This window comes from Ovis aries, chromosome X (assembly GCF_016772045.2).
Source record: "Ovis aries strain OAR_USU_Benz2616 breed Rambouillet chromosome X, ARS-UI_Ramb_v3.0, whole genome shotgun sequence".
In the NCBI taxonomy this organism is placed as follows: domain Eukaryota; kingdom Metazoa; phylum Chordata; class Mammalia; order Artiodactyla; family Bovidae; genus Ovis; species Ovis aries.
In genome coordinates, this window is record NC_056080.1 from 80708529 (window position 1) to 80733895 (window position 25367).

Consider the following 25367-nt stretch of genomic DNA (forward strand, 5'->3'; position numbering starts at 1 on the left):
CAGCGGCTGGGGGGCTGGGAGGAGGTGGGCTCGGGGTGGTGGGGCCTGTGGTCTGGGCTGAGCAGAGCCCCAGCCCAGGGCTGCTGGTTATCTGGCCAGAAAGAGGAGGAGGTGGTCGCCATCTGGAGGTTATGCAAGGAGGGCCAGGCTACGGGGAATGGGCGCCTTCCCCCTCCACCCTGCCCCGGGGCCTGTGGGATTTCCAGAAGCTGGAGTCATAGCCAAGAGGCGGGGGCAGACCAAGATCTCAACAGGGGGTGGGAGTGACAGGCAAGGAAGAGGGAGAGGGGACAGGAAGTTGCCAGGAGAGCAGGGTGGACTGCACTTCTGGAAAGGCGCTGGGAGGCAGCAGGAGGAATGGAGGGATGGCCCAGCTCGGGAGCCAGGAGGACGTCTCGCAGACTTTGGTGAGGACTGATGTCAGGCCATGATGAAATCACCAGGGAGTGCCAGGGAAGGACCCGGAGAAACAGCAAGTATGGAACATTCTGGCAAGAAGGCTGGCCGGGAAGAGGTGGGGGCAGGAAGTGAGGGTGGCTCTGTCAGGCAGGCTCTCATGAAGCCTTTGCAATCGCCCCCAGCGGGGTGCCCATCACGACTGTCTGACTTTCTAGAGGACAACTGCTGATGGCCTAGACCTTGACCAGCACTGACATTTGGAGATTGGGATGAACAGAATGGACCACCTTGGTGGCCAGAGTGTGCTTCCCAATGAAGTCTTTCCCTAGAATTCTCAATATAACCCAATAAATGGTGAGTTCATCAAAGGCTATTTGAAGTGGGCGTCTGCCTCAGCCTGAGAAGGTCCCTTTCCCGTGACCTGGGACCACCCCCAGGAAATAAAACAAGTCCCAGTAGCTATTCGAATTGCAGGTGGCCTGTGCCCTCACCTCTCCAAGACACAGCTCTTGGTCACAGCAAACACTCTTAGCTGCCACCTGCACCCACTCTGGGGAGGGCCACCTGGGCTCTGAGGGGGTGTCAGGGAGAGGCCTTCTCAGTGACATTCTGTCCCTGGGCACTCCAAGAAACTGCCCTTGTGCTCATGGCGACCAGACCCCAGGGCTGCCCTATTGGTCTCAGGCTCACCTCACCCATTCTCTACCTCTGGCTTGCTGGCCCCTGTCTTGAGGTGGGAGAGCTGGAGTGGCCAAGCCTCCCAGTGGCTTACCTGTGTCTGGATCCGGTTGAGGCCCCGGAACCAGAGGATCTGGCCTCTGCGGAGCTCCCGCTCAGCATGGTCAATCTCTTCTTCTCCTTCAGCCAGCTCCTCATCAGTCATCTCATCCTTCCCGGGCCCATGTCCTGCTTCCTTCAGGCACTTGAGCTGGCTGGTGGGGATGGTGGCGATGACCTGGATTGCCGGAGGTGAGGGACAGCAGGCAGAAGTGACTGTCAGAAGTGGGAGGGCTGCTGGGTCCAGGAAGGGACCCACACTGCCCACCTCCCTCAGACCCAGGCCAAGGCTGCTCCCTCCGCCTGCCCTGCACCATGCTTGGCTACTTTCTCAAGGCTTCCTCCCAGTGAGGGGGCAGTGTGTGTGCCCAGAGGAGCAATGCATGTCACCTTTCCACACAGTATGTGACATAAGGGACTCGCCTTACCAGACCAAGGTCTGGCTCTGGCCTGGCTCCTGGGAGGAGACCTTTAGGGCCCTGCCTGATGAGTGGATCTTGGTTTGTCAGGGGCTGAGGGCCGGTAGTCTATGCCACTGGAAATCACGGAAATGCTGGAAATCATGGCAGCGTGATTTCCGGCAGGGCCTTGGACCTCATACCAGCTTGACCTCCGGGGCCCAGAGATCAAGAAAATGAGGTGAGCCACATGGGTGCTCCAGGCCTCCAGGAGTGACTCCCCCTCAAGCACTGCTCAGGGGAACTTTCCTGGTGATGGTACCCATGCATATTGTCACATGTGGCTCTTGGGAGAAATTGTGCTGCTGGTGGCTCCTGTGGTGGGGACCTGGAAGCCTATTCCTGTTCCCTCCTGGATTTGCCCTATGTAAGCTTGATCTTGGATGTCCAACCTCCAGACAGTAACATCTGACGTTGAAGCTGCTTGGTCTATGATACTTTGTGGTAGCCTGAGGTGGCCTGAGACACAGGGTAAAGTACATACTGGACTCAGCCTCCTACACCAATGTTCTAGAACTCTGGAGAAATATCCTTAGGGGCCTCTTGTGTTCCCAGGGCCTGATCTGGCCCCTCCTGGCCTCTGCCCAGCCCCAGTACCCAAGCCCTTTCTTCCTAATGTAACCTTTGGCACTAGGAACTAGCTTTAGCGGCAGCCACAGAGTCAGAAGTGTGAGACTTGCCCTCTGTCAGCTCAGAGGATTTCCTCATTTCCCTTGAGACGTTCTCTTGTCCTCTTGAAGGTTCAGAGAGGTGTTGTGTAGCTTCAAATGTGTTAACATCTTCCAAGTTACCCAATTCTAAAGCACGATTTTCAACTCCTACTGTGGAAAAGGGAGTGGCAGGCGGTTTTACCAGGGCCTGTCACATCCTGGCCATGGTCGTTTGCATGCTCTCCACTGATGCTGTCACTTGTAGCTTTGCACCTAGGTCATGGCCTGTCCCAGAGGCAAGACAGGAGCCCCTGGGTTGTCTTCACTTACTCAGACAATTGGGAAGGGAGCACAGGGCTGGAAAAGTGGCTGAGGTAGATGCTTACCTGTCCCCAGACTAGTTCCCCAACACCGACAAACAGGCACCAGAGCCACTGCTCCGTGGACAGAGGGGAACAGCTGAAGGGCTTTCCACCGAACTGGACGATGACAATCTGTGGGAGAGGGGTGGGCAGGAGGTGGGTCCAGCCAGCACCTCTAGCCCTCGGGGCACCCCTGCCTGTGGGCCCAGCTCAGGGAGTCAGAGGGCCTCTTGATTCACCCAGATAGACAGGCCATTCATGGGAGAATTCCTTTCTCCAGGCTCCTTCCCTTCATCTCCCCCTCAGCCAGTGCTGAAGAAAGCTTCCCAGACCGGCTGACCATAGGCTGTGGGTGTCATGCCAGATGGGCTCAGGGCCTTGCTTGTTGCCAGGAGCCCACTGACCCTGGTGCCCCAGACCATCCTCTTTCCAGCATGCAGGTGTGGCTTGGCAGTGCTAGCCAAGTCCCCAGCTTCTATGGACATGGTGTTTGAATGTGCTAGGTGCTGGACACTCCAATGGGCCTCCTGCAGCCCCATCACTGCTCCATGGGAGGTGGCCTCTTCCCAAGGGTGAGCTTTCTAACTCCAGACCAACTGGTCCTGAGCTTGCACCCCAACTCCCTCTGTTCCTGGACTCTCACCCTCCATGCCAGTGTCCTCCTGCCTTAACCACCCAGGGCCAGGTCTTAGACCATGAGGTAGACAGCCATACACCCCAGAGCCAAGAGATTATTCATACCATCAGACCCTCAGCCTGCTCCCTCAATCTCACAGGTCCTGCCTTCGTTCCCTACTCTCCCTCTGCCTCCCGAGAAGCCTGGGTGCTTCCCCAGGTGTTCCCATGGTGTGGCAGGCCTTCCTCTGAAAACTGCAAGAAAAAAACTTGCCTATTGTCCTAGCCTATTGGCCTCACTCTGGCTCACATTTTCTATCAGTATGCCCTGGTTTTGAATGCTCAGCACCTCTTGGAGAGCTGAGTGACCAGCCTGGCACAGGGAGAATTGTCACAGGAAACTTCTGAAGCTAGAGTGGTCTCTTGCCAAGGAATCGAGTGCTAGACATGGGGATGGCAAACCTGTGAGAAAACCTGGGAGAAGGTCAGCTCTGGGGAAGATCCACTGAAACCCTCTGGAACTGAACAGGTGAGTCTGGGGCCAGGCCAGGGCTTTTGAAGACAAAGATGCTCAGAGGGCTGGGCATCGGGGAATGTGGGCAGGAGGGGAACAGAAGCCAAGGCTGGTGTGGAGAGTGGGGTGATGGTCCCCTCTCCCCCACCTTTTCCAACAGTGGAGCCGCCCATCCTACCTGGATGGCAAAGGTGCCTAGCACAATGGTGCAGAAGATGGGGTTGCTGAAGATGCCATGGAACACATTGCGCTCGCCATGGATCTTGCGGGCATTGATCTCGTTGAAGAGCTGCATCATGACGAAGGTGTTGAAGATGATAGTGTAGTGCTCGGAGGGTGGCGAGTGCAGGGGAGCGTTCCGTCCACTGTCAATGTCAAAGAAGAGCTCCCCTGCAAGCCCAGGGCCACATGAGGAGAGCTGGACCCAGGTGGGTGATACCTCCCACTGGGTGATACAGGGGGAAGTCATGAGTCTCCCAGCACCCCCGGGCTAACCCACATTAGGTCACAGCAAAGGCTGGATCCTGACCACGGGAGCTGTCACCCAGGATAGGAGTGTCCCCAGGACATGAGTGAAGACATTGAAACCCATTTGCGCATTGGCTTGAGCTAGGGAAGGAATGGGAACTGAAGTCTCAGGGCAGGCCTGACCCTCCTCTGCCCTGCCTGTCCTGTTACAAGGACCAACCTTGGCTTAGCCATGAACAGCTTCTGCTCCCAAGATTGCACAGAAAGGTCCCATGAGAGTATCCCCAGAGGCTATCTTTTGGTGCCTCCAAAAGACGTTTTGCATGAGTATTACCCTTGGCCAGCACCATCCCTGCACTGAGCTTCAAGTCTGCTCCCAGGAATGTGTGCTGAAAGCCAAGCCACCAAGGGTCACCTGACCCATGGAGAGCCCCCTGATGTCAGGCAGAGAGGCCACAAACAGAAGAAGTGACAATCCCACTTGGTGTAAATAAAAGAATCACATAAAAGTTGCTGATGCCAGACACAGAAGAAAACTCCCAGGATAGCAATGAAGTGAGGGCTGAGGGGTCCTCACTGGAAATCAGATTCTAAGTACCTGTCCCTTCCACTGCTACACAGGGCCAGAGGCTATGTGGTTCTGGATCAACCTACCGACGAAGAGCAGGGTGAAGATGATGGTGAGCTGGTAGACAGCATGGCCCAGGATGTTCTTCATCATGGTCCGCGAGATCAGGGGCTTGTCCCGGCCGTATGGCTTACGCAGCAGCAGTGACTCAGTGGGTGGCTCTGTTGCCAGAGCCAGAGAGGCGAATGTGTCCATGATCAAGTTCACCCACAACATCTGCACGGCTTTGAGAGGAGAGTCCTGTGGAGAGCAGCCAGTCACCCCAACATGGGTCTGGAACCCTCACTGACCTCCCACCCCCACCCCCTGGGAAGAAACTCAACTAGGGGTCAATGTCACTGGAATTTAATTCAAGTGAAATTGCAATAAATCCAGCCTTCCCGTAACATTCTGACATTTCTATCCCTATGTTGCCTTAAGGTGAGCAGAGAGTTTTCACTGGCTCTCAGATTGCTGCTCTTAAAATGTTGTTAGTCTCCCTTCTTCTCTGACCTGCTGGCATTGATGTAGAAGATGTGGTCCCAATTGTTAGCAGGAGGTTGCCACCCCCTTGTCAGTTGCCCCAAACCATAAAAGAGCATGATGAATGGGTGATCTCCTGTGCTCCCATGCCCATGGGCCAGGAAGAGGTAGAAACTGACCTGGGCCTTCCTCCTCATCACTTCTGACTTGTTGGTTAAAAATGAGCCTCACAGAAGATAGACACCAAGGACATCCTGTCGGAGTCCACTCCTATGAAACTTCCAGAACTGACAGATCCATGGAAACAGAAAGCAAATGGGTGGGTGCCAGGGGTGGAGGGAGAGGAGAGTGGAGTGTGGCTGCTTAGTGGGTACAAGTATAGCTAACAGTTGCACAAGATGGAGACAGCATCAAAAACCACTGAGTTGTACACTTTGGTTCAAATGGCTATTATGGTACAGAGGATGTTATGAGGATTTTATCTCAATTAAAAAATACCTTTGAAAGAGAGACAAATTCTGAATACTCACTAATGGGGAGAATTGGATGATAGAAAAAGGGGAAGAGGCTCCTGCAGAGGTTAACCACAGAGTTCCCAGCAGACCCAGGACAGGACTTGCACACATAAGTCCACAGTGGCCACAGGTGGAAACAACCCAAATGCCCACTGATGAAAGGATGCAGAAAAGCTAGGTGCTCCATCCATACAATGGAACATCAGTCCTCCATCCATAGGAATAAAGTACCTGATACAACATGAATGTACCTTAAGAACATTGTGCTAAGTGAAGGAGCCAGACACAAATGACCACCTATGATTTGCTTCCATGGAGTTGAAATGTCCAGAAGTGGTGGAAGGCGAGTGGGGAGTGACTGCTGATGAGGATGGCACTTCCTTTGGGGTGATGAAAACACGATGGAACTAGACAGAGGTGATGACGGCACAGTGCTGTGAATGTACTTAAAAGTCATTGAATGGTGAATTTTTTGTTAGGTGAATTCTATCTAAATGGAAAAAAAGTCAGCAGCAAAGAAAAACCTGGCTTCTGCCACTGGGCCCTGAGGCCCAGGCACACCAGGTGGGAAAGCTGTGGTCATGGAAGGGAGAGCCCCAGCACCCACCTGAGTGATGCAGGCGCCCGTGAAGGCCACAATCACAGCCACCACGTTGACCGTCAGCTGGAACTGCAGGAACTTGGAGATGCTGTCGTAGACGTTGCGGCCCCACATGACAGCCTTGACAATGCTGGTGAAGTTGTCGTCCGTCAGGATGATGTCTGAGGCCTCCTTGGCCACATCTGTCCCTGCAATGCCCTGGAGGGCACACACATTCCATGTCCACAGGCCCCTTCCCCAGCCCTCCTTGCTCACTCCAAACGTATCCTTGTACTACAGAAGTTTTGCTCACAAATGAAGAAGACACCATGCCTGCAGTGGCCTCCCCCTGGTCTTCTGTCGGGTCCCTGCGTAAGGGGCCCCTGGGAGTCCCAGAGAGAGAACACGGCTTCCTAGCCCACACAGGTCACCATGGTGCTGCCCAGCTGGGCTCCTTCAGTGCCCGGAGCTGGGGCTGGGCCCCCTCTGGATATGGCCCTGGGAAGGACTGCTCTGTGCCCCTGGTGCCTGCACTCTGAGGGCCGTGCCCCTCCTTTGAGGTGGCCTGGGAGAGGCCTCGCTTGCTTTCTGCCTTTGGCAGCCAAGCACAGCCTGTTTTGTGCCAAGGCCACCCTGCTCAGCTGTTTTTACAGAAAGAACCAGCTTTATTTCAGCCATGAGAGAGATGCACAGAGGAAAAGCTCATGTGGGGACTAGGCTCATCACACGTGGGGCTGAGGTTCACTCAGACTGGACCTGGAGATGGTGAGGCAAGTTTTCAGCAGACAAGTCCCCACGACCCCCTAGCAATGCAGCCAGTCCCTCATCACCTTGGGTACCATCACACCAAATACCTTGGCACAAATCACTGGCAGAGGTGGTCAGGATGTGAGAGAAAGAAATGTATGGCACTTGTAAACTTGCCTCAATGCTAGCTCCCACACTTGCCCAAAGCTTACACATCCTCTGTCACAGGGCCCCATCTGCCACAGTGACCCAGACTGGCACAGCAGGCAGCTTACCATAGCGAAGCCCACATCCGCCTTCTTGAGGGCTGGCCCATCATTGGTTCCGTCTCCTGTCACGGCCACCACCTGCCGTTGCTCACCCGTGTGGCTGTCAATGATCCCTGGAACATAGATCAGTGCAGGGCACGGCTCCTGCCATCTGCAGCCCCAGGTGACTAGCCCAGGGGCTGTGGGAGGCCAGTTGGCTCTGGAAAGCCTTTGAGATTGCCACCAAGCCTACTGCCTCCAACTCTCCATACACTCCATCACCTTTGGGACCAAATCTTGTGTCTTGATTGGCAGCCGCATCCTGCTTCTCCCACCCTGGTCCTCACCCAGTGAGACAATACAGGGCTGTGGGATTTGGTACAAGGCAGGGGCCTGGCACTGGGTGACTTGGAAAAATGTCTCCTTCTCCCAGGCCCCAGTTTGCCCATCTGCTCTGATGAGAGGCTGGCCCCTGCTGGCATCTTCCATTGATACTGTGAGTGCAGGGGAGTGGAGGGGCAAGCTCTGGCCACTCAGCCCTTGGAGGGAGTCTCCATTATTATCCCCATTTTCCCAATGAGGAAACTGAGGTTTGGGAAGGACAAGTGACTTCCTCTGGGACAAAATCTCCAGGAGCCATGTATCCAGAGCTGAGTAGCCTGCTTCTTAGGCAGGGCCAGACACCCAATTGGAAGCTCAGCATTGGGCATCTGGGAGCAGACGACCCACAATCGAGGTGACAGCCACACCGCCCCCTCCCCCCTGCGTCATGCCACCTGGGCCAGGGGGAAGGTGGGGCGATGAGCGAGCCCACTCCATTACCTTTAACCAGAGTATGTTTGTCGGTGGGAGATGATCGCGCCAGGACCCTCAGCTTAGGCCACACCTTGTCCAGACGCTCCTGCTCTATCTGGGAGGGGAAAGCACATAGATGCTGTAGAGTCTTGGAGGGGCTGAACCAAGGGGCAGGGTGAAGGAAGTGCCAGAACCCTGGACCCGCCGGGCCACTGAGGGGCAGAGAGCTACCTCGCCTTTCTCGTTTCGGATCCGCCGGTTGAACTCTTTCCCCTCCAGGCATAGGAAGTCCTCCCCGGGCTGGATGATGCCGCACTTGGCCGCAATGGCGCGGGCTGTGTTGATGTTGTCCCCCGTTACCATGCGGACCGTGATGCCGGCCCGCTGACATTTGCGGATAGCTTCAGGGACCTGCAAGGGATAAGATGGGTGGGTGCAGCTGTCCAGGCCAGACGCACCAGTGTCTGAGCTCTACCCTTTCCTCCGTCCAGATCTGAGGTGCCCCTTGTCTCACCATGGGGCCTGGAGGTGGTGGGGGAAGTGGCCTGACCCACAGGGAGCAGTGTCCCCCCCATCCCCTACCAGGTGCCTCCTTCCCTGTGCCAGTCCCAGGGAGCAGCAACAACTCAGACCTAGGCCTTGACCCCAGGAGCAAGGCCGAGAGAAGCCACAGGAACGCTGTTGAGCAGCACTACTGGGGCCGTGTCCAGCAAGGTGACTGTAGAAATCACCCAGTTTCCACCAGGGAAATGGAGACCCACAGTAGCTGAGCTAGGTCCAGCCCCATTAGCAGGCTAGCTGGTGGGGTACCATGTCTGTGAGGTCTGGAAGGATGAGAAAAGAACTTCTGGTCCCAGTTGCCCCATCGGTCAGATGGCAGGAGCCATCATGGGCCTCCCCTCCCAGGCCTTGATTCACTTGTCTCTGCATCTCTTATTTTATTTTTAAAATAATATAAAACCTAAGACTTTAACAGCTTCCCTGGTGGCTCAGATGGTAAAGAATCTGCCTGCAATGTAGGAGACCTGGGTTTGATCCCTGGGTTGGGAAGGTCCCCTGGAGAAGGGAAAGGCTACCCACTCCAGTATTCTGGCCTGGAGAATTCCATGGACTGTATAGTTCATGGGGTTGCAAAGAGTTGGACATGACTGAGTGACTGTCAGTTTCACACATATATATTCACACACAAACATACACACACATACATACACAGATGGGCTTCCAGGTGGCTCAGTGGTAAAGAATCTGCCTGCCAATGCAGGAGATGTAAGAGACACAGGTTTGATCCCTGAGTCAGGAAGATCCCCTGGAGGAGGAAATAGCAACCCACTCCAGTATTCTTGCCTGGAGAATCCTATGGGCAGAGGAGCCTGGGGGGCTACAGTTCATGGGGGTCACAGAGTCAGTCACTCCTGAGTGACTAACACAAGACTAACTTTGGTAAAGAATCTTTCTGCAAGGCAGGAGATGTGGCTTTGATCCCTGGGTGGGGAAGATCCCCTGGAGAAGGAAATGGTCACCCACTCCAGTATGCTTGCCTGGAGAATCCCATCGACAGAGGACCCTGGCGGGTTAGTCTAGAGGGTCTCAAAGAGTCAGAGACAGCTGAGTAATGAACACTTTCACTTTCAAGACTTTTAGAGCCGTAGGGTTGACATGATTAGGTGTTCTCAGGGGGAAATGGGCCATCGCTGTGGTTCCTCACATCTCCGTTAAGAGTAGATTTCAGAAAAGACAGAACAAGAGATCCCTCTGGTGCTGAGGGGGAAATGGGCTGTAGGGAGTGGAGACTAACTGAGAGGTGGTGCTCTTGTCCCAGAGAGTGGAGACACTCCTGTTTTTTCGATGAGGATGGGCTGGTGAGCCCTGAGATGGCAGTGTGGAGGGGAGCCAGGGCGACAGTGCCTGAGGGCTGGGAGGGGACAGGAGGCTCAGAGCTCAGGGAACTGGATTAGGAGGTGAGACCTAGGCCTGTGACATGTCCAGATGGGGCCCTGGCGCGGGGTGCAGCCTGAGGAGACCCAGCTGCCTGCTGTGTCTGCTGGCCCCAGTGCAACCCTCTGTGAGCTCCTAGTGGGCACCACTGGAAGCCCGGGGGACAATGTGAACCTGGGGACGATGTGAGCCTGGGGACAGAGAGTTAGAGAGCCCGCCGTGTCCTGGGTGTGGCCTGGCAACCAGGCCTGGGCACCGGGGACAGAGGGGTGATGGGGACACACATGTGTGGTGGCCAGGGGAGCATGGGCCAAGGGTGGGGGGCAGGGCATCCATGAGACCCCAGGGGAGGTGGCCAGTAGGCTGGGCCAGGTGGGCTGTGGGGGAGCCCTGGCCTGGGACGTTGGGGCCCACTGGGGGCCCCCAAAGCCAGGGGGTAGTGGCTGTGATTTCTGCCATGGAGAAAGTAGGGAGTGGATGGGTACCCAGGGCTGGGACAGAGTGACCTTACACATTATGCCAAGTTACCTAGAAGCCCCAGCCCCGGGAAGGGGCATTGCATCCCGCCCCTTCCGTAATGTGTGTGTCTCCTCACTTAGCCTCAATTGAGGACCCTTTCTGCTTTTTGGGGATCCTTGGGAGTTGCCTGGAGACATCCTCCCTTCCAGCAAGTTCCCTCCTGGCTCTGAAGCGTCTGGTAGCTGGCTCTTTGCTGTCACCCAGTGGTCATGATGCGCCTGAGCACGTTGAGCTTTGATCTAGCCTCTGCTTGTCTCCGAGTGGCTGCGGCCCCACTGGCTCCCTCTCTGGTCTGAAAGGCCCTTGGCCTCCCAGGCAGGTAGCAGGAAGCTCCCCTCCATCTGTACGTGCCCTCTCCCTCATCGGGTGACTGTCCTTCCTCACCTGCATCCCTGCTGTCCCAATGGACACAGCCCTGGTCCATTGATGCCTGGCGGCTCCATGTCTGCATGAGCCCCTGCACCCCCTGGCATAAATACAGCATGCCTACAGGGGCCAAGTGATCCCCCAGGGGCAGAGACATGCCACTGACAGGCCATCTTTGGGTTGTAGCTGTCCCAGGCCCACAGACATCCTGGCAAGTCTAACAGTGCCATCGGTCTTCCTGCCTGCCATTGGGACCCAGGGTGTCCTCTTTGGCCACTGTCTGCTGGCTGGTCCCCATGGTAGGGGGGGCGTCCTGCCTGGCTTCCCTGTCCTGGCTGTGTTGGTGCCACCTGCTGCCCAGTCTCTCATGCAGCCATTCTCCAGCCAGAGGCAAGACATCTTGCCCCCAGAGCCCCTTTACCAAGGTGATTTCTGGTTCTAAAACAAGCACCCCATTATTTTGCCTTGAGGGTGCTCTCCCTCTCTGATTCAGCCCACTGGGGCAGCCACTGAGGCTGAGCCTTCATGGTGACCTTTTTGGAAATTTTATCCAGGTTTTTTCTAAGATGAAGACTTTTTTTTTTTAAATGTATCTCTGAGAAGAGCACCAACAGGGAAAGGTCTAGGCCTTGCCCCACCCACATGCTTGCCTTCTGGACTGTTCCATCTAGCCCCCACCCTGGTCCCTAGTCTCAAGCCACCGTGGACCTGCCTCTGCAGTTCTGTCTTAGAATGTATGCATACATCTCAGGCCTCCAACTTTGTATCGATGACCAGAGCTTCAGTTTGCAATGAATATTTATGGGGGAAATGAGGGGAAACTGGAAGGGCTCCTTGGCCCAGGGGGCTGAGGTGGAAGGGCCAGACGGCCTGGTTATGATGCTGTGGACATGGCCTTGGCCATGGCCCTGGGAATCTGGGAACCTCATCTTCCTCTGTCTGTGATAGCTGGGTGGAAAAGTGTAGAGTTGTTGCCGTCAACACTAGGGACAGCAGTGGCGAATGGCTCTGTTCAGAGGGGGAGGCCGTCGGTCTAGGCAAGGGCCACATGGCCTTAGGACTTGGCTCGCTGTGTGGACACAGCCCTCCTCTTTGCCTCAAAGTTTCTCCTTGGTCTGGTGAGGGGAAAGGCTTGCTCCCTGGGTCCCCCGGGGTGGCCCTGCCACCTTCAATGGCACCCTCTCATCCTGCTCTCCTGGGCAGCTCCTTCCACTGCCCACCTTCTCTGGGCCCACTCCAAGGCCAGCCTAATAGGCTCTCTTCCTCCAAGATGGGGTTTCCCGTCTTGAAGGACACATACCTCTCCCCATTGCTCTTCCTCTCTAGGCCCTGATTAGCTTCTGCCCTGTTGGTGCGTTTCAAGAAAGCTCCGAGTGAAGTCATCTCCAAGCACTGGCTCCCTGCGCCGTCCCACAGGACCTGCTTAGCTCAGGGTGGGGCGGGCCACCTGCCCTCTTGCTCCAGCCAACACGTTTCCCATTGTTTCACCTCCCTGCCTGGCCCTTTCCTTTGCAGGCTCCTCCCACCGTCTTCTTGGCTACCCTCATGACCCTAAGTCATGTAAAGTCATTTCCGGACTATGTCCCTCTGGCCAGAACCTTTGCTCTGAGTTTTCCATAGGGATGTCTGGAACCCCACTCAGCCCCAATCAAAGCCTCAGCTGAGAACTGTCCTCCTATCTACCAGCACTCCTCAAGTACCATGTACCCAGTTCTCTGAACCAGAGCCCAGTCAGCTGTCCCTGGTTTGTCCCTCCCCTCCTCATCATCCTCTCTGGTCCATCACTTCTGCTAGCCTTGGCAGCCATCAGGGTTCTACCTGCTGCCCTCTCTCCCCTGGCAGAGGCAGAACCTGAGCCAAGCGTGGATGCCAAGCCAAGAGGGGACCTTCCAGAGGGCAGCACAGAGCCTCCTGAAGGGCGCCAGGGCCAGAGAACAAGGGGGCTCCAGTGTGCCTGGGAGGTCTGACCTGGGCCATGGCGGCCACGTCCCCGATGCTCTGCCATCGTCCACCCTTCTCACCTGGTCCAACTCTGGCCGGCTGCCGTGTGTTCTATCTAGAAAGCCTGGCAGGGAGGTCGTGATGGCCAGGAGGGCAGGAGGAAGGGGCAGTCCCCTCCTCGCATTTGTGTCCCAAGGCCGAGGCCCCGTGCAGACAAGAACGGTTGCCTCAGCCATCCTGACAAGCTACCTCGGGCCGCACAGGGTCCTCGATGCCCACGACGGCTATGCAGGTGAGGTCGCCCACCACCTCGTTCTCATTGTCCCAGTCGGGCTCCTGGGTGGCGGTGAAGTCCCGGTAGGCGATGCAAATGGTGCGGAGCCCATCGCAGGCCATCGGCTCGATGATCTTCTTCACCATGTCGTCCCGGTCCCGAGGGCGAAAGCTGCGGAGTTCCCCATTGCTGTTCAAGATGTTGGTGCACCTGGGGCGGATGGAGCAGGAGGAGCTGGTGTGAGGCAGGCTAGAGGGTTTCTCTGAGGGAGGTGGTGCTCCGCTGCTGCTGGGGCTTAGAAGAACCCCCACCTTGTTCTCACCAGAACCTCAGAATGTGACCTTATTTGGAAAGAGGCTTGTTGCCAAGTTAAGATGAGGTCATCCTGGATGAGTGTGGGCCTTCAGTCCAATGCCTGCTGTCCTTATAAAGAGGAGAAAACACATAGAGACACAGACACAGGGACAAGGCTGTGTGATGATGGAGGCAGAGACCAGAGAGATGCAGCTACAAGCCAAGGAAGACCAAGGAGACACGCCAGGGAGCATCCCATCCTGGAGGTCTTCCGGGGAGGGTGACCCCACCCACACCTTGACTGAGGACTTCCGGTTCTGGCACCAGGTTGATGGTACTCTGTTTTCCCGGGAGCCAGGAGCTCAGACACTTGTGCAGCACATCTTTGCACACTCGATGGGACCTGGTGGGTGTGTGTGTGTGTTGCGTTTGCCCTGTTGAGCTTTGGGGCAAGAGGGGGGATGTTAGCAAAAACCCAAGGCCCCAGAAGGGCTGGGATGGGGAGGGCTGACGGGATTTGGGCACAGAAAAGGAAGGAGCAAAGGAAACCTGAGCCCCGGGGGCCGGCATGGCCATTGGACAAGTGGAGGCCCTGAGAAGACTGGTGAGGAAGGAAAAAATGTTGATTGTGGAGGTTCTGTTCAGGCCTTTGCCTGTCCTGAAGGCTCCGGAAGGAGGCGGGGCGGGGGGAGGGGTGAGCACTGAGGTACAATTAGGTCAAGTCTTAGAAGGCGGCTCCTCTGGAGAAAGCAGCTGAGGAGCCAGGTGGGCGGGGGAGGGTGCTTGAGGGCTGCAGAGGTCAAGGCCAAGGGAAGGTGTGAATGCTGAGGGGTGGGGGTGGGGGGCAGGGCACTGGGCAGGGCACCACCTCAGTCTTCCTAACAGCTCTGTTGAGATCTAATTCACACAGCACATGATTCACCCGTGCAATGGGTCCTAGTATATTCATAGCTGTGCTGCTATTACCACTATCACCTTGAGAACATCACTAACCTCTGAAAGGAACCCGGCAGAAGCAACAAAAAAGGAGAGATAGATTGGACTTCCCAATTGAAAGACATTTGTGCGTCCAAGGACAAATCAAGATAAGGAACAAGAAATCTATCAAGGGAGTGAAAAGACAGCAGCCCACAGAATGGGAGGAAATGCTTTGAAATCAGATATATGTTAAGAATCTAATATTCAGAACATACAGAGAACTCTTACCACTCAATAATACAATGATGAAGAATTCAGATCCAAGATGGGTAAGGGCTAGAGTAGACATTCCTCCAAAGGAGCTAAACAAATGACCAACAAGCACATGAAAAGGCACCAAATATCTCTAGTCATCAGCAAAATGCCAGTCAAAACCGCTGTGTGATCCCGATGGCTGTAGCAACAGCAGCAACAATAATCAGGTAATAATCAGGTGAGGATGAGAAGCTAGAACCCTTAGGCACTGCTAATGGGAAGCTAAAGTGGGGCAGCTGCTGAGGAAAACCGTTTGGCATTCATCAAAAGATGAAACACAGAGTTACCAGTTTTGCTCCCAGGAATATACCCAAGAGAGCTGAAAATACGTGTTCAAGCAGAAACTCTACGCAAGCCTTCAAAGTGGCACGACTCACAGTAGCGAAAAGGTGGAAACAACTCAACGGTCTGTCAATGGGACAACTGGATAAGTAGAAGGTGGTCTGTCCATGCAATGGAATGTTATTCCATTGCAGAAAGGGATGAAGCACTGATAAGGGCTACAATTCAGGTGAACCTTGCAAACCACGCTCCGTGAAAGAAGCCAGATACAAAATGACACATCCTGTATGATCCCTTCATATGAAATGTCCATAATAGGTAAACTCACAAACAGAAAAACAGCTGTTGTTGGTTATTTGTTTGGTTGTTTTAGTCACCAAGTCGTGTCCGACTCTTGTGACCCCATGGACTGTAGCCCACCAGGCTCCTCTGTCCATAGGATTTTCCAGGCAAGAATACTGGAGTAGATTGCCATTTCCTTCTCCAGGGGATCTTCCTGACCCAGGAATTAAACCTGAGTCTCCTGCAAGAACTGGGGGGATGGGGATAGGCATGGGGTTTCCTTTGGGGTTATCAACTTGTCTGGGACTGAATGCACTTTAAAGTGATTAAAAGGGCCAGTTTCAGGCTACTGTCTATTGCAATAGGAAAACCAGAAAAGCCATAGCCTTTGGCTAGCCCCAGTTCCATCCACTCACTTTTTCAGCAGGATCTCTGAGGCGCCCTTGCTGAAGAGGCGGAAGCCGCCGTCAGGTGTGCGGATGACCGTGCTCATGGACTTGCGGACCGAGTTGAAGGTGTACACTTTATAAAGCTTATCTTCGGGAATCTGCTCCCGCACCGGCTGGAAGTCCTGCTTGAGGTCCAGGACGAAGCCAAGCAGAGCGCACTCTGTCTTGTTGCCCACTTGGCGTGGGAGGGCGCCTTCCTTCTCTGGAGGCTGTGAGGTGAGGAGAACCAACATGGCCCTGGGGGCCCCAAGTCCACCCACCTTACTGTCCTTGGACCCCAGGCCAGCCTTGGCCTCCAGCATGGACTAGATGGGCAGCTTTCCCACCATTCACTGGGCTGTGAAGGGCTTCCAGAACCTGCAGGCCCTGCCCAGGGTCCACAGATGAGGAGGGAGCCCAGCACCCCAGAAATGATTGTGGCCCTGCTCAAAAAAGTCCTTAAGGGAGCCTAGCCAGCCCCTGGTGACAGCCCACCCTGCAGCCACACCTTGCCGCCCCTGCCTGGGCCCGCCCACCACTGGCTCCCAGCTCACTAGTATTTTGGTGGTGTAGGCACTGTTGATGGAGATGGCGTGGACCAGGAGGTCGAGGATCTTGGGGGTCAGGGCACTGGGGGCCGGAACCTCTTTGTAGTGGGTGTCCCCAAGGTAGGACTGCACCACGGTCATGCGGTTGGTGGTGAGTGTGCCCGTCTTGTCAGAGCAGATGGCCGTAGCATTGCCCATGGTCTCGCAGGCATCCAGGTGGCGGACCAGGTTGTTGTCCCTCATCATTTTCTGTAAAGGGCACAGATGGAGGCTTGGGTAGCCAGCTGTCCTGGGGGAGGGGATTGGCCCAGGGGGTGAGGGAGTAAGAAACACAGCTCAGATGGGCCAGAATGATGCCCCTGCCCGGTGCCCCTCTCAGGCAGGCCCTTTGGGTTCCCCACCCACCACGATCTTTGCCTTCCCCCACTGTGTCCTAGGGGTCGTCCTTCATCTTCTCCCCCACCTCAACTCCCTGCCGCCCTGGGACCTTGCCCTCATCTGGCAGATGCTGGCTCGTCGTGCCCCCATGTCCAGGAGGCCAGGTTGGAGAAGGATGTCCAAACCCAGCTCTGCATCCCTGCTCGCCAACCCCCCGCCCCCATTCTGCCCCTGAGCGATCCCAAACTTTATCTGGTCCTCGCTTGTTCAAGCTGCTTAAGGGCTTTGTGCCTCGAGTCCTGGTTCTGTATCCTGGTACCACGGAATTCGAATCCATGGTATGTTGATTTTATTACCTTGACGGAGTAAGCTAAGGAGATGGTGACAGCGAGAGGCAGGCCCTCTGGGACAGCTACAACCAGCACGGTGACACCAATGATGAAGAACTTGACGAAGTACTGCACGTAGACAGGTGTGCACTCTGCCAGCCACACCCGGCCGTCTATGACGAAGGTCTCGATCACAAAGTAGAGGACCAGGATGATAACAGTGATGGCGGACATCACCAGCCCTGCCACAGGCAGTAGAGGCAGGAAGGGAGAGCAAGACAGAAGAGATAAGGGATGCTTCAGCCTGTCCCTGGACTCTTGGAGGGTCACAGTCCATCCTCACCAGAAGAGGCAGAAGCGGGCCCTGAAGGCTGTCATGTGTCCCTGGCCGGTCCCCTGGGTCCCCATCACTTTTCCTTTGCTCACTTGTTCTCCTTGGCCCAACCTCAAGCCCAGGAGCCCAGCGCCCTCTCTGCCCACCAGGTGGCCCCCTGGGCTACCCCGTCGACGGCCCCCACCTGCTTTCCCAATCTGCACTGCCAGTTTGGTGAGCTTTCCCTGAAGGACTGACTTCTCCTTCTTGGGCACGTTGGCTTTCTTCTTCTCCCGCTCCTCCATCTCCCCGCCCTCTGCGCTCTTCAGGGGCTGCATTTCCATGGCAACAGCCCCATCCTGCTTCTTGGCTGTACAAAGGAGAAGCCCGAAGCCAAGGTTAGGACCTGCCTGCTGGGGTGACGGCTACAGGGGGGCTTTCACAGGGCAAGCAATGGCACACCAGCCCTCCTCTCTCCTCAGCCCAGGCCCTCCTGAAGTGGGCGCTGTCCAGGGCAGGACCGAGATGCTCCTCTCGGGGCCTTGCAGGGGAAGAGAAGACAGACAGAAGCACTGCTAACTGGGGAATGCACACAGCGTGGTCAGTCCTGTGACACCCCAAACCTCAATACCTGAGAGTGGAGACCTGGGGTCCACAGAATGTTCCAGAACCCAGAGCTGACTCTGGCACACTGGCGTCTAAGCCATGTCCCCACTGCCCTCAGGGAGGCCCAAGAATCCCCGCGCTGTCCTCCCCTGCTCTTGGCTCAGGCCTTTCTTTGCTCCTCTCTACTAGCTGTCTGTCTACCTCCTCTCTGGAACTAGAAGTCCCGTCACAGCACCCCTGCTGCCCTAACTTAGTGGTACTGTGTTCCTCACCACCCTTTATGGTCCCTCCACCACCCGGAGGGTGTACCCAATGCTACCACTCATCCTCATCTCCACTGAATGAGCTCTCAGTGACTCTGCACATCAGCCAATCCCTGTGGCCCCATCTCCTAGCCCTTTAGCTGCAGCCTCAGTGACACTCAACATCCCACCTAGCTGGACCACTCTAGTCTCTGCCCCCAATGCAGTCTGCCACTCCCTGTCCCAGCCTGGGCCCTGGCCATCAGACTAACCTCCAGTCCCAAGTGCCCGCCCAACCACCAGCAGCCTCTGAACTCTTTGTCTGCCTCATCCAAGAGGGCAGCAGGCCTCAAAGCCTTAGCAGAAAGGCCACTGAGCCGGGAACCCATTGGCCCCACAAGGTCTTGGGTGAGTCCCCCTTCCAGAGCATCAGATCCCTCACCAGGATGTGGGCTCACGGGCCATCTTTGTGCACTCCTGGCGGGGTCTGCTGACTGGCTGCCCGCCCCACTCACCTGGCCTCCAGGTCCTGCCCCTGCAGCAGAGGCAGGCAGCCCCCCCACCCCACTTGGCACCCTCTGCCACCCATCCTGAGTGCAGAGCGCCCATTACCTTTGGTCTGGCTACTCTCCATCGCCCCATCCTGCTGCTTGCCTACAACGGAGAGGAACGACAGACACGGAGACTTGAGAACACCACGTGGCCCTGGTAACACACACGCACATGGGACAGCGGGGCACAGGACACTGCAGCCAGTGTGTGCGGGAGGAGGGGCAGGCAGTGAACCCGCGGGCCAGAACCAGCACAAGGGGCTTGCCTAGATCGGCTGTCCCCAACCTTCCTAGCCCCAGAGACTGCTTTCATGGAAGACAACGGCTCGTGTCCTGCTGTGCAGCCCAGGTCCTACATGGAGCGGTATCTATCCAGGGCTCAGAGGGTTGCAGTTCCCTGGCCTAGATGGTTCCTAAGCCTGGTGGCCTAGAGATCAGCTTTCTACACAGCATGGCCATGGAGGGAGAGGAGTTGGCCAGGGTCAGGACACCCACAGCACTGGAGGGAGCATCAGGGCTGGACCCCAGGTGGATCTGTGCGGGGATCCTTTGCTGATGTGCTTTGCCACCATAAAGCCTGAAGCTGGCTGCTAGGAATGGTGGCAGTGACTGGCTTCCCCATGTCAACGTAAATGGTGCCAGCCGTGCCTCTGGTTTGCAAGGTTGGCAAGGACTGTCCCACTGGGAGGGCTCAGGAGAGCCAGCAGGTGAGGGGCTTCAGGCTTGGGGGTTCGGGTTCTGTACCCCAGCTTCTCTTGCTTCACTTACACCCAAGAGAGCTCTCCAGAAACCACACATGGACAGCCCTACGTCCAAAGACCACTGATCCCAGGCAGGAAGGGCTCGCGTGGGCTGGCTCATCAGCCCCCACAGAATAGCTCATGGTCACTGGAGATCCTGAGATGCAGACTGGAGGAAACGTAGCTCCCAGGTGGTGGGGTGTGGTCTGGGGGGTTCCAGGCAATCAGGAGAGGCTCCTTCCCCACCCTCATGGGGGGTTGGTTGGGCCCCATGGGCGCATTCAGAGGCAAAGGGGTGGGTGACAATCCGGCACGAGGAAAGGGTATTGCCCTGTGATTGGGGGAGCCTTTTGGAGGGGGGAGGGAGGTTTGAGATGAGCACAGCCAGAAGATGATGGCTGGACCTGGCCTGCAGAGGGGGCAGGAGCCAAGGTAGGGGAGGAAGAGGAAAGACAAGTCAGCCCAAAGAGGACCCCGAGAAGTCAGGCCAGAAGGCAAGAAACAGCCTTTGGTGGTCAGGGAGTGCTCAGCCTGCAGGCAGGATGGATCGCAGCGGAGGTGGGGAGAGAGTGAGACCCCACCTTCCAGTCTCCAGTGTGCAGTAGTGGGTGCAACGCCCCCTCCCAGAGCCTGGCCAGGTCGGCTTCCCCTCGGGGCTCCCTTCCTCTAGGAAGCCAGGTGCTAGAGATACCTCCTACCTGACATAGCAAGTGGGGGACAGGACCCGGGGCTGCGGGGACCCAGGGGGCTGGAGGTCAAAGATAAGGGGCTAGGACCGAGGCCTTCAGGCCTCTGACATTGAAGGGACCTAGTGGGAGGGGAGGAGCCCGGGAAGGAACACGGAGGGGGGCGACCTGCCAAGCAGCCATCAGGATGTCACTGGAGGTCACTGGGGACTCCAGTCCAGCCTAGGGGAGGTCCGGGGCCTGCCTACCCACCCACTGGGCCGTCCTGGGGGCACCAGGGTACTGACTGTGCAGAGACACTGGGCTGAGCCCTGCAGGGAGGGGAGTCCACGAAGGGAACCCAGGCCCAGGATGCCAGGACCTGGGGCCCTGGGAAGCCTCTAGGCAACAGCAGCTCACCTGTCTCCTCCAAGGAACACAGTGGCCCAGGAAGGGGGACATGAGGAAGTCTTTCCTTATGTTGACCCATCCCCATGTTCCTGGGCTGGCAGACTGATCCCACCTGCGCTCAAGGCCCAGTGGCCTTGATTGACTGGGGTGGAGCTGGTGACTGGTGACTCGCTGCCTATGTCCACAGGACCCTGGCTGCAGGCATCTGGCACACGGTCCCCTCGTACCACTGTGTGTCTTTGTACTTCTAGTGGATGCAGGGGGCTTCACTCAGAGGTGGGGTGCACATGGAGCAAATGCCATTCCTCACCTGCTTTGTCACAGGAGTGGCCTAAGGGGAGATCCAGGTCAGTGCAAGGTGAATTGTGAGCAGATGTTGTGAGGACTGCCATGTCTGGGGCTCAGGGGAAGCAGCTGGGTAGCCATGTGCCAGTTTGGATACAGAGCTGGGATCTCTGAAGACATCTGTCCCTTGACAGTGCTTTCCCTTGGGGTGAGGGCCCCAGCCCCCTCTCAGCTTCCTCTGCCATGATGGCCTTTAGGGTGCCCAGGCCCTCCTACTTGGGAGCCCTCCACCTTGGCTATGACACCTAGCTGTCATGGTGGCCTGGGGCCCTCAGCACTTCACCAGGTGGGCTGAACACCTCCCCCTGCGGGCTGAACACCTCCCCCAATGATGGCCCCGAAGTGCTCTCCCAAGCCAGGGTGGCTGGTCTCTGCCCTCCAACTCCCTTCCTACTAAAGCAGGGCCCTCCCCACACCTTGGCACACCTGTGCCTGGGCACATATGCCCCAAAGCCTTCAGGGCACAGCCATCCAAAGGAAATTATCTCGCACAAGACTGGGGGTCCCAACCTGCTGGCTCTGGGGCAAAGACCTCAGAAGAGGGGCCTCCAAAAGGAATTCCAGGAGAGAGGGTATGGGCTCCCACCCGCCGAGGGCTGGTTCTCATCAGTGCCAGAGCAGGGATGGGTTGAGCGAGGGACCACCAGAAGGCAGGCTCAGAAGAGAAAGCAGGCTTCATACAACGGTTAGTGCTGCCTTACCTTTCTTATCCTTCTTCTCTTCCTCCTCTCCACCAGCTCCAAGCAAGGTAAAGATGATGCCCGTCTGGGAGTTCACACCCACGGCCGTCACCACCATTCTTCCAGAACCTTCCATGACATGAGTGCCTGGCACAGCAACACAAAGGCTGAGACAGACATCTGTACCGTGGGCTGGGAGGCACGCTTAGTACCTCCAGGTCTTGTCCCCCTAGGCCTCCCAGGACCAGGAGCCCTGCTTCCCCCGGGGCTCACCTGACAGCAGCATGGGGTCCTTGTCTGTCGACTTGCGCACATGGTCCGACTCGCCTGTCAGGGAGCTCTCATCGATCTTGAGGTCGTTGCCCTGGATGAGCACGCCATCAGCAGGCAGCAGGTCTCCTAAGGCCGGCCAGGCAGACAGAACCACAGACCGTCCGAGCGTCTGAGCAGCCTTCCTCCCCACTGCCTCCCACCACTCCAAGAGGATGTCCCCTTGGGCCTGGGTAGCCACCCATCCCCAGTCCGGTCATCCAGCTGCTAGGGAACCGGGCCCACAGAAGCACCCAGCTGGGTGTGCTGGAGGTGCTGCCCTGGGCGCACTCACCATACTTGACCTGGGCGATGTCCCCTACCACGAGCGTGGCCACGGGCACCTGGAGGAGCTGCCCATTCCGGATGACGGTGAACTTCTGCTCCTGCTCAATGCGACTCTGCAGGCCTCGGAACTGCTTCTCTTTGCTCCAGTCGTTGAAGGCCGTGACCAGGACCACGCAGATGACAGACAGCAGGATGGCGGCCCCCTCGATCCAGCCCGCCTCGGCTTCCCCTTCGTCTTCGGCCCCAGCCGACACGTTCCCACAGGCTGCGCCCGCCCGAGGACAGAAGGGAAGGATGGAGGCGGCAGATGAATTCCTTCACTGGCTCCTTCCTGCTGCAGGTACCTCCTAGGACCCTCCCCTCCTCCGGCCCCTCGGTGGTGCAGCCCTCGGCCCGCAGTGCGCCTCCACGCCCCGCCCCTCCGAGTCCGCCCCTCACCTTCGCTCTCCTCCCCTGGCGGTGCATAGAATGAAATGCTCCGCCCCCTCAACAACCCGCCCCCGGCGCCCCTCCCCTCCACGCCCCGCCCCTCACCTTCGCTCTCCTCCCCGGGCGGTGCATAGAATGAAAGGCCCAGGGACACGATGGCAGCCACCTCCAGGATGATGAGGGTCACATCCTGCAGGGCCTCCCACACCAGCTGTAGGAAGGTCTTGGGCTGCTTGGGGGGGATGAAGTTCTGCCCGTAGATCTGCCTGCGCTTCTCCAGGTCGTTGGCGTTGTCAGCCAGGCCTGCGCAGTGCAGGGATGCAGAGCAGAGGCACAGAAGGAGATGATGGCAAAGGCCAGCCCCGCACCTCCCGCTCCCTTTTCCACATCCGCCCGTCTCCCCCTCTAGACTGAAAGTTCCCAGGAAGCGGAACCACGCTGGCCCAGCGCCTGGAGCCCTTCTGCAAAGCCTGGAGGGCACATAGGGGGCGCAGGCAGTGTCTCCAGCTGCCTGGATGGCACAGGTGTGCGAGCACGTGATAGTGCAGAGATCCCAGCATGAGGAAGGGCTGGACCACCCTCCCATACGCCTGGGTGGGGCCAGGAGCTAACAACCCCCTCTGCATCCTCGCAAGCTGCTGTGTGTGGGGTGGCAGGGAGGGAATGCAGGGTGCAAAATCCACACCCACAAAGGGGCTGGCCCCAGGCACTCATTTCAGAATCTGTGGCCTGACTTCTCATTCTTGGGACAACCCACTTCCTACCCAGGTCAGCACCAAGGTCTCTGGGTCTCTGCTTTCACAGGGTGAGTTTCCTCAGGCTCATTCCTGAAGGCAGCGAAAGCTTCCACATGGGACTGGCATTCAGGCCACTGCCTCCCAAGGCCAGACATCCACTTGGCCATCTTCCCCAGGGGCAGACACAGTGCCCTGGTCCCACCTCAGCCCTTGGGCTTTGGCTTCCTTCTAGGCCCTTCCACAGGACCCCTCCACCCCAAAGCTTTCTGGCTTTTTGGCCCCCCCAATTGCCTGACCCCACACTGACACCTCATGGACTCCGTGGCTTGCAGTTGCCAGGCCTGAGGAGCTACAATTCCCAAGGCCTCCAGTGCGGACGGGCGGTGGTCGGGGTAGAGCAACCGGAAGGGCTGGGGTCCCAGCCCGTGGGGTGCTCCTTGTCGGCTTGGAAACCCACGCAAGACATGGTCCCAGATGACTTGAGAAGATGAACGTGCTGAGGGTGGTATAGAGGATCCGAAAGAAGGAGGGTGGGCATGTGCTGGGTAGGGAAAGTTTGTTTCTGGGGAGGGGACGATGGCGCCTCGGGGTGGAAGGACCAACAAGAATGCGCCCTCCGAGCTAGGCTGCGGCCACACACTGTCTCCCTCACCAGCAGCAGCCACAGCTATCTCTGTCCCTCTCTGCTGGCCTCACTGTGCTGGGCCCGGCCACGGGTCAAGGTTTTGGAGGCTGTGGTCTCCCACTGGGAGAAACTGAGAACCTCAGCTCTGAAGGGCTCGGCGACCCAGCTGAGGGCTTGTGTCCCACTCCCCTGACCTACAGAACATATGAAAAGGGGGCTTACTACTCAGAAGGTTCTTGAACTCTGAATCTCCCAGACACCCAGGGTCTCCACTACCCCCACTCTGGGAAAGGGTGCTGACTTGGAGCCACCAAGAACCACAGAGGCCCAACCCACTATCTAGAGAGCCCCTGGGCCCCTGTCACGCCTCAAGAATCTGCATGCTGCCTGCCCAACCCCATTTGCCCAGCCAAGCCCTCAGGGCCCCTTTCCCAGGAGTTTCCTCTCTCCCTCCCTTGGCCTGGCCATTGGCCTTGGTTTGCCCTTGATGCTGCCGCAATGCCTCTCTCTCCCTTGCCCTAGAGCAGCCCGAGGCCTTGGCCTTCCTGTTGGCACCGGGGTCTGGAGAAGTGCTCGCGAGGGCAACCCAAGACAGCCAGCAGCAGCCCCTCTGGTTCTGAGCACACACTGGTCCAGCCCCGGTCTAGGCTGCAGGGGCAGCGGCCGGCGGTTGGCATGGACACAGATGGGCACCCTGCCCGGACCAGAGGCCAGATGCCATCAGAATTGGATTAGGACCACATCGTGCGGCTCTCCAATCATCTGCCCCTCCTTTCCATGAGTGTCAGTGGAGGCCAGGAAGGGGAAGGGCCGCTCACCCTAGCCTGGCCTAGGCTCCCAGCTTCTGAAATTTTCTTGGATGCATTTACTGCCGAGAGGAAACCCAAAGTCCCCTCCTCCAATATAGCATGCACCTGCTTGGCCTGCTGCCTTCCCCCCACCTTGCCAGGGGGTGTGCGGGGGCCCTGAGGCTCAGCTATGCTGCACCCCACCTCCCTGTCCATCCTGGAGCTCAGGTCACTGTGTCTGAATGGCAGTGGGAGCATCTAGGTGGGCCAGGACCACAGCCTTATTCTGGATGCAGAGTGGGCCGGCTGGCTCCCTCTGCCATGGCCGGGCCACCCACCTGGGCACCTGCTCTTCTCTAGGCCTGCCCCTCCACCGGGTGAGTGCCAGAGCCACTGTGACAGAATCGGGCATGTTCCCAGGGGCCTTGACATTTTAAATATTTAACAAGGCCTGACAGGCAGAGGAAGGAGCTGCCAGCTGAAGCCCATCTGCTTCCTTTTATCTGGGAGAGGCCAGAGCCCTGGTGGCTAAATGGCCCTCTACCTCGGGCCTCCCTCCACCCAGCCCCAAGTTGGGGGTGGGGGGACGGGCCAGGAGGAGGGGAGGATAG

General features: G+C 57.3%; 1 protein-coding gene across 7 annotated transcripts in view; it reads right to left on the reverse strand.

Moving 5' to 3' along the window:
* ATP2B3 (ATPase plasma membrane Ca2+ transporting 3) overlaps positions 1-25367 on the reverse strand; it is a 43075-nt gene that overhangs the window by 16460 nt on the left and 1248 nt on the right. For 4 of the 7 annotated variants that reach the window (XM_027963064.2, XM_027963063.2, XM_027963066.2 and 1 more), the window contains exons 2-19: positions 22712-22909; positions 22185-22442; positions 21854-21979; positions 21602-21727; positions 18801-18842; positions 17546-17710; positions 17055-17269; positions 16327-16569; positions 15761-16002; positions 13229-13463; positions 8450-8629; positions 8246-8333; positions 7451-7557; positions 6456-6647; positions 4898-5111; positions 3954-4165; positions 2671-2778; positions 1172-1354 (exon numbers count right to left, since the gene is read on the reverse strand). In XM_027963064.2, coding sequence (XP_027818865.1) covers positions 1172-1354; positions 2671-2778; positions 3954-4165; positions 4898-5111; positions 6456-6647; positions 7451-7557; positions 8246-8333; positions 8450-8629; positions 13229-13463; positions 15761-16002; positions 16327-16569; positions 17055-17269; positions 17546-17710; positions 18801-18842; positions 21602-21727; positions 21854-21979; positions 22185-22442; positions 22712-22909 — 3134 coding nt within the window. The remainder of the gene's footprint in view (positions 1-1171; positions 1355-2670; positions 2779-3953; positions 4166-4897; positions 5112-6455; positions 6648-7450; positions 7558-8245; positions 8334-8449; positions 8630-13228; positions 13464-15760; positions 16003-16326; positions 16570-17054; positions 17270-17545; positions 17711-18800; positions 18843-21601; positions 21728-21853; positions 21980-22184; positions 22443-22711; positions 22910-25367) is intronic. The other 3 variants (XM_015104983.3, XM_015104982.3, XM_015104984.3) reach the window with 1 other exon arrangement.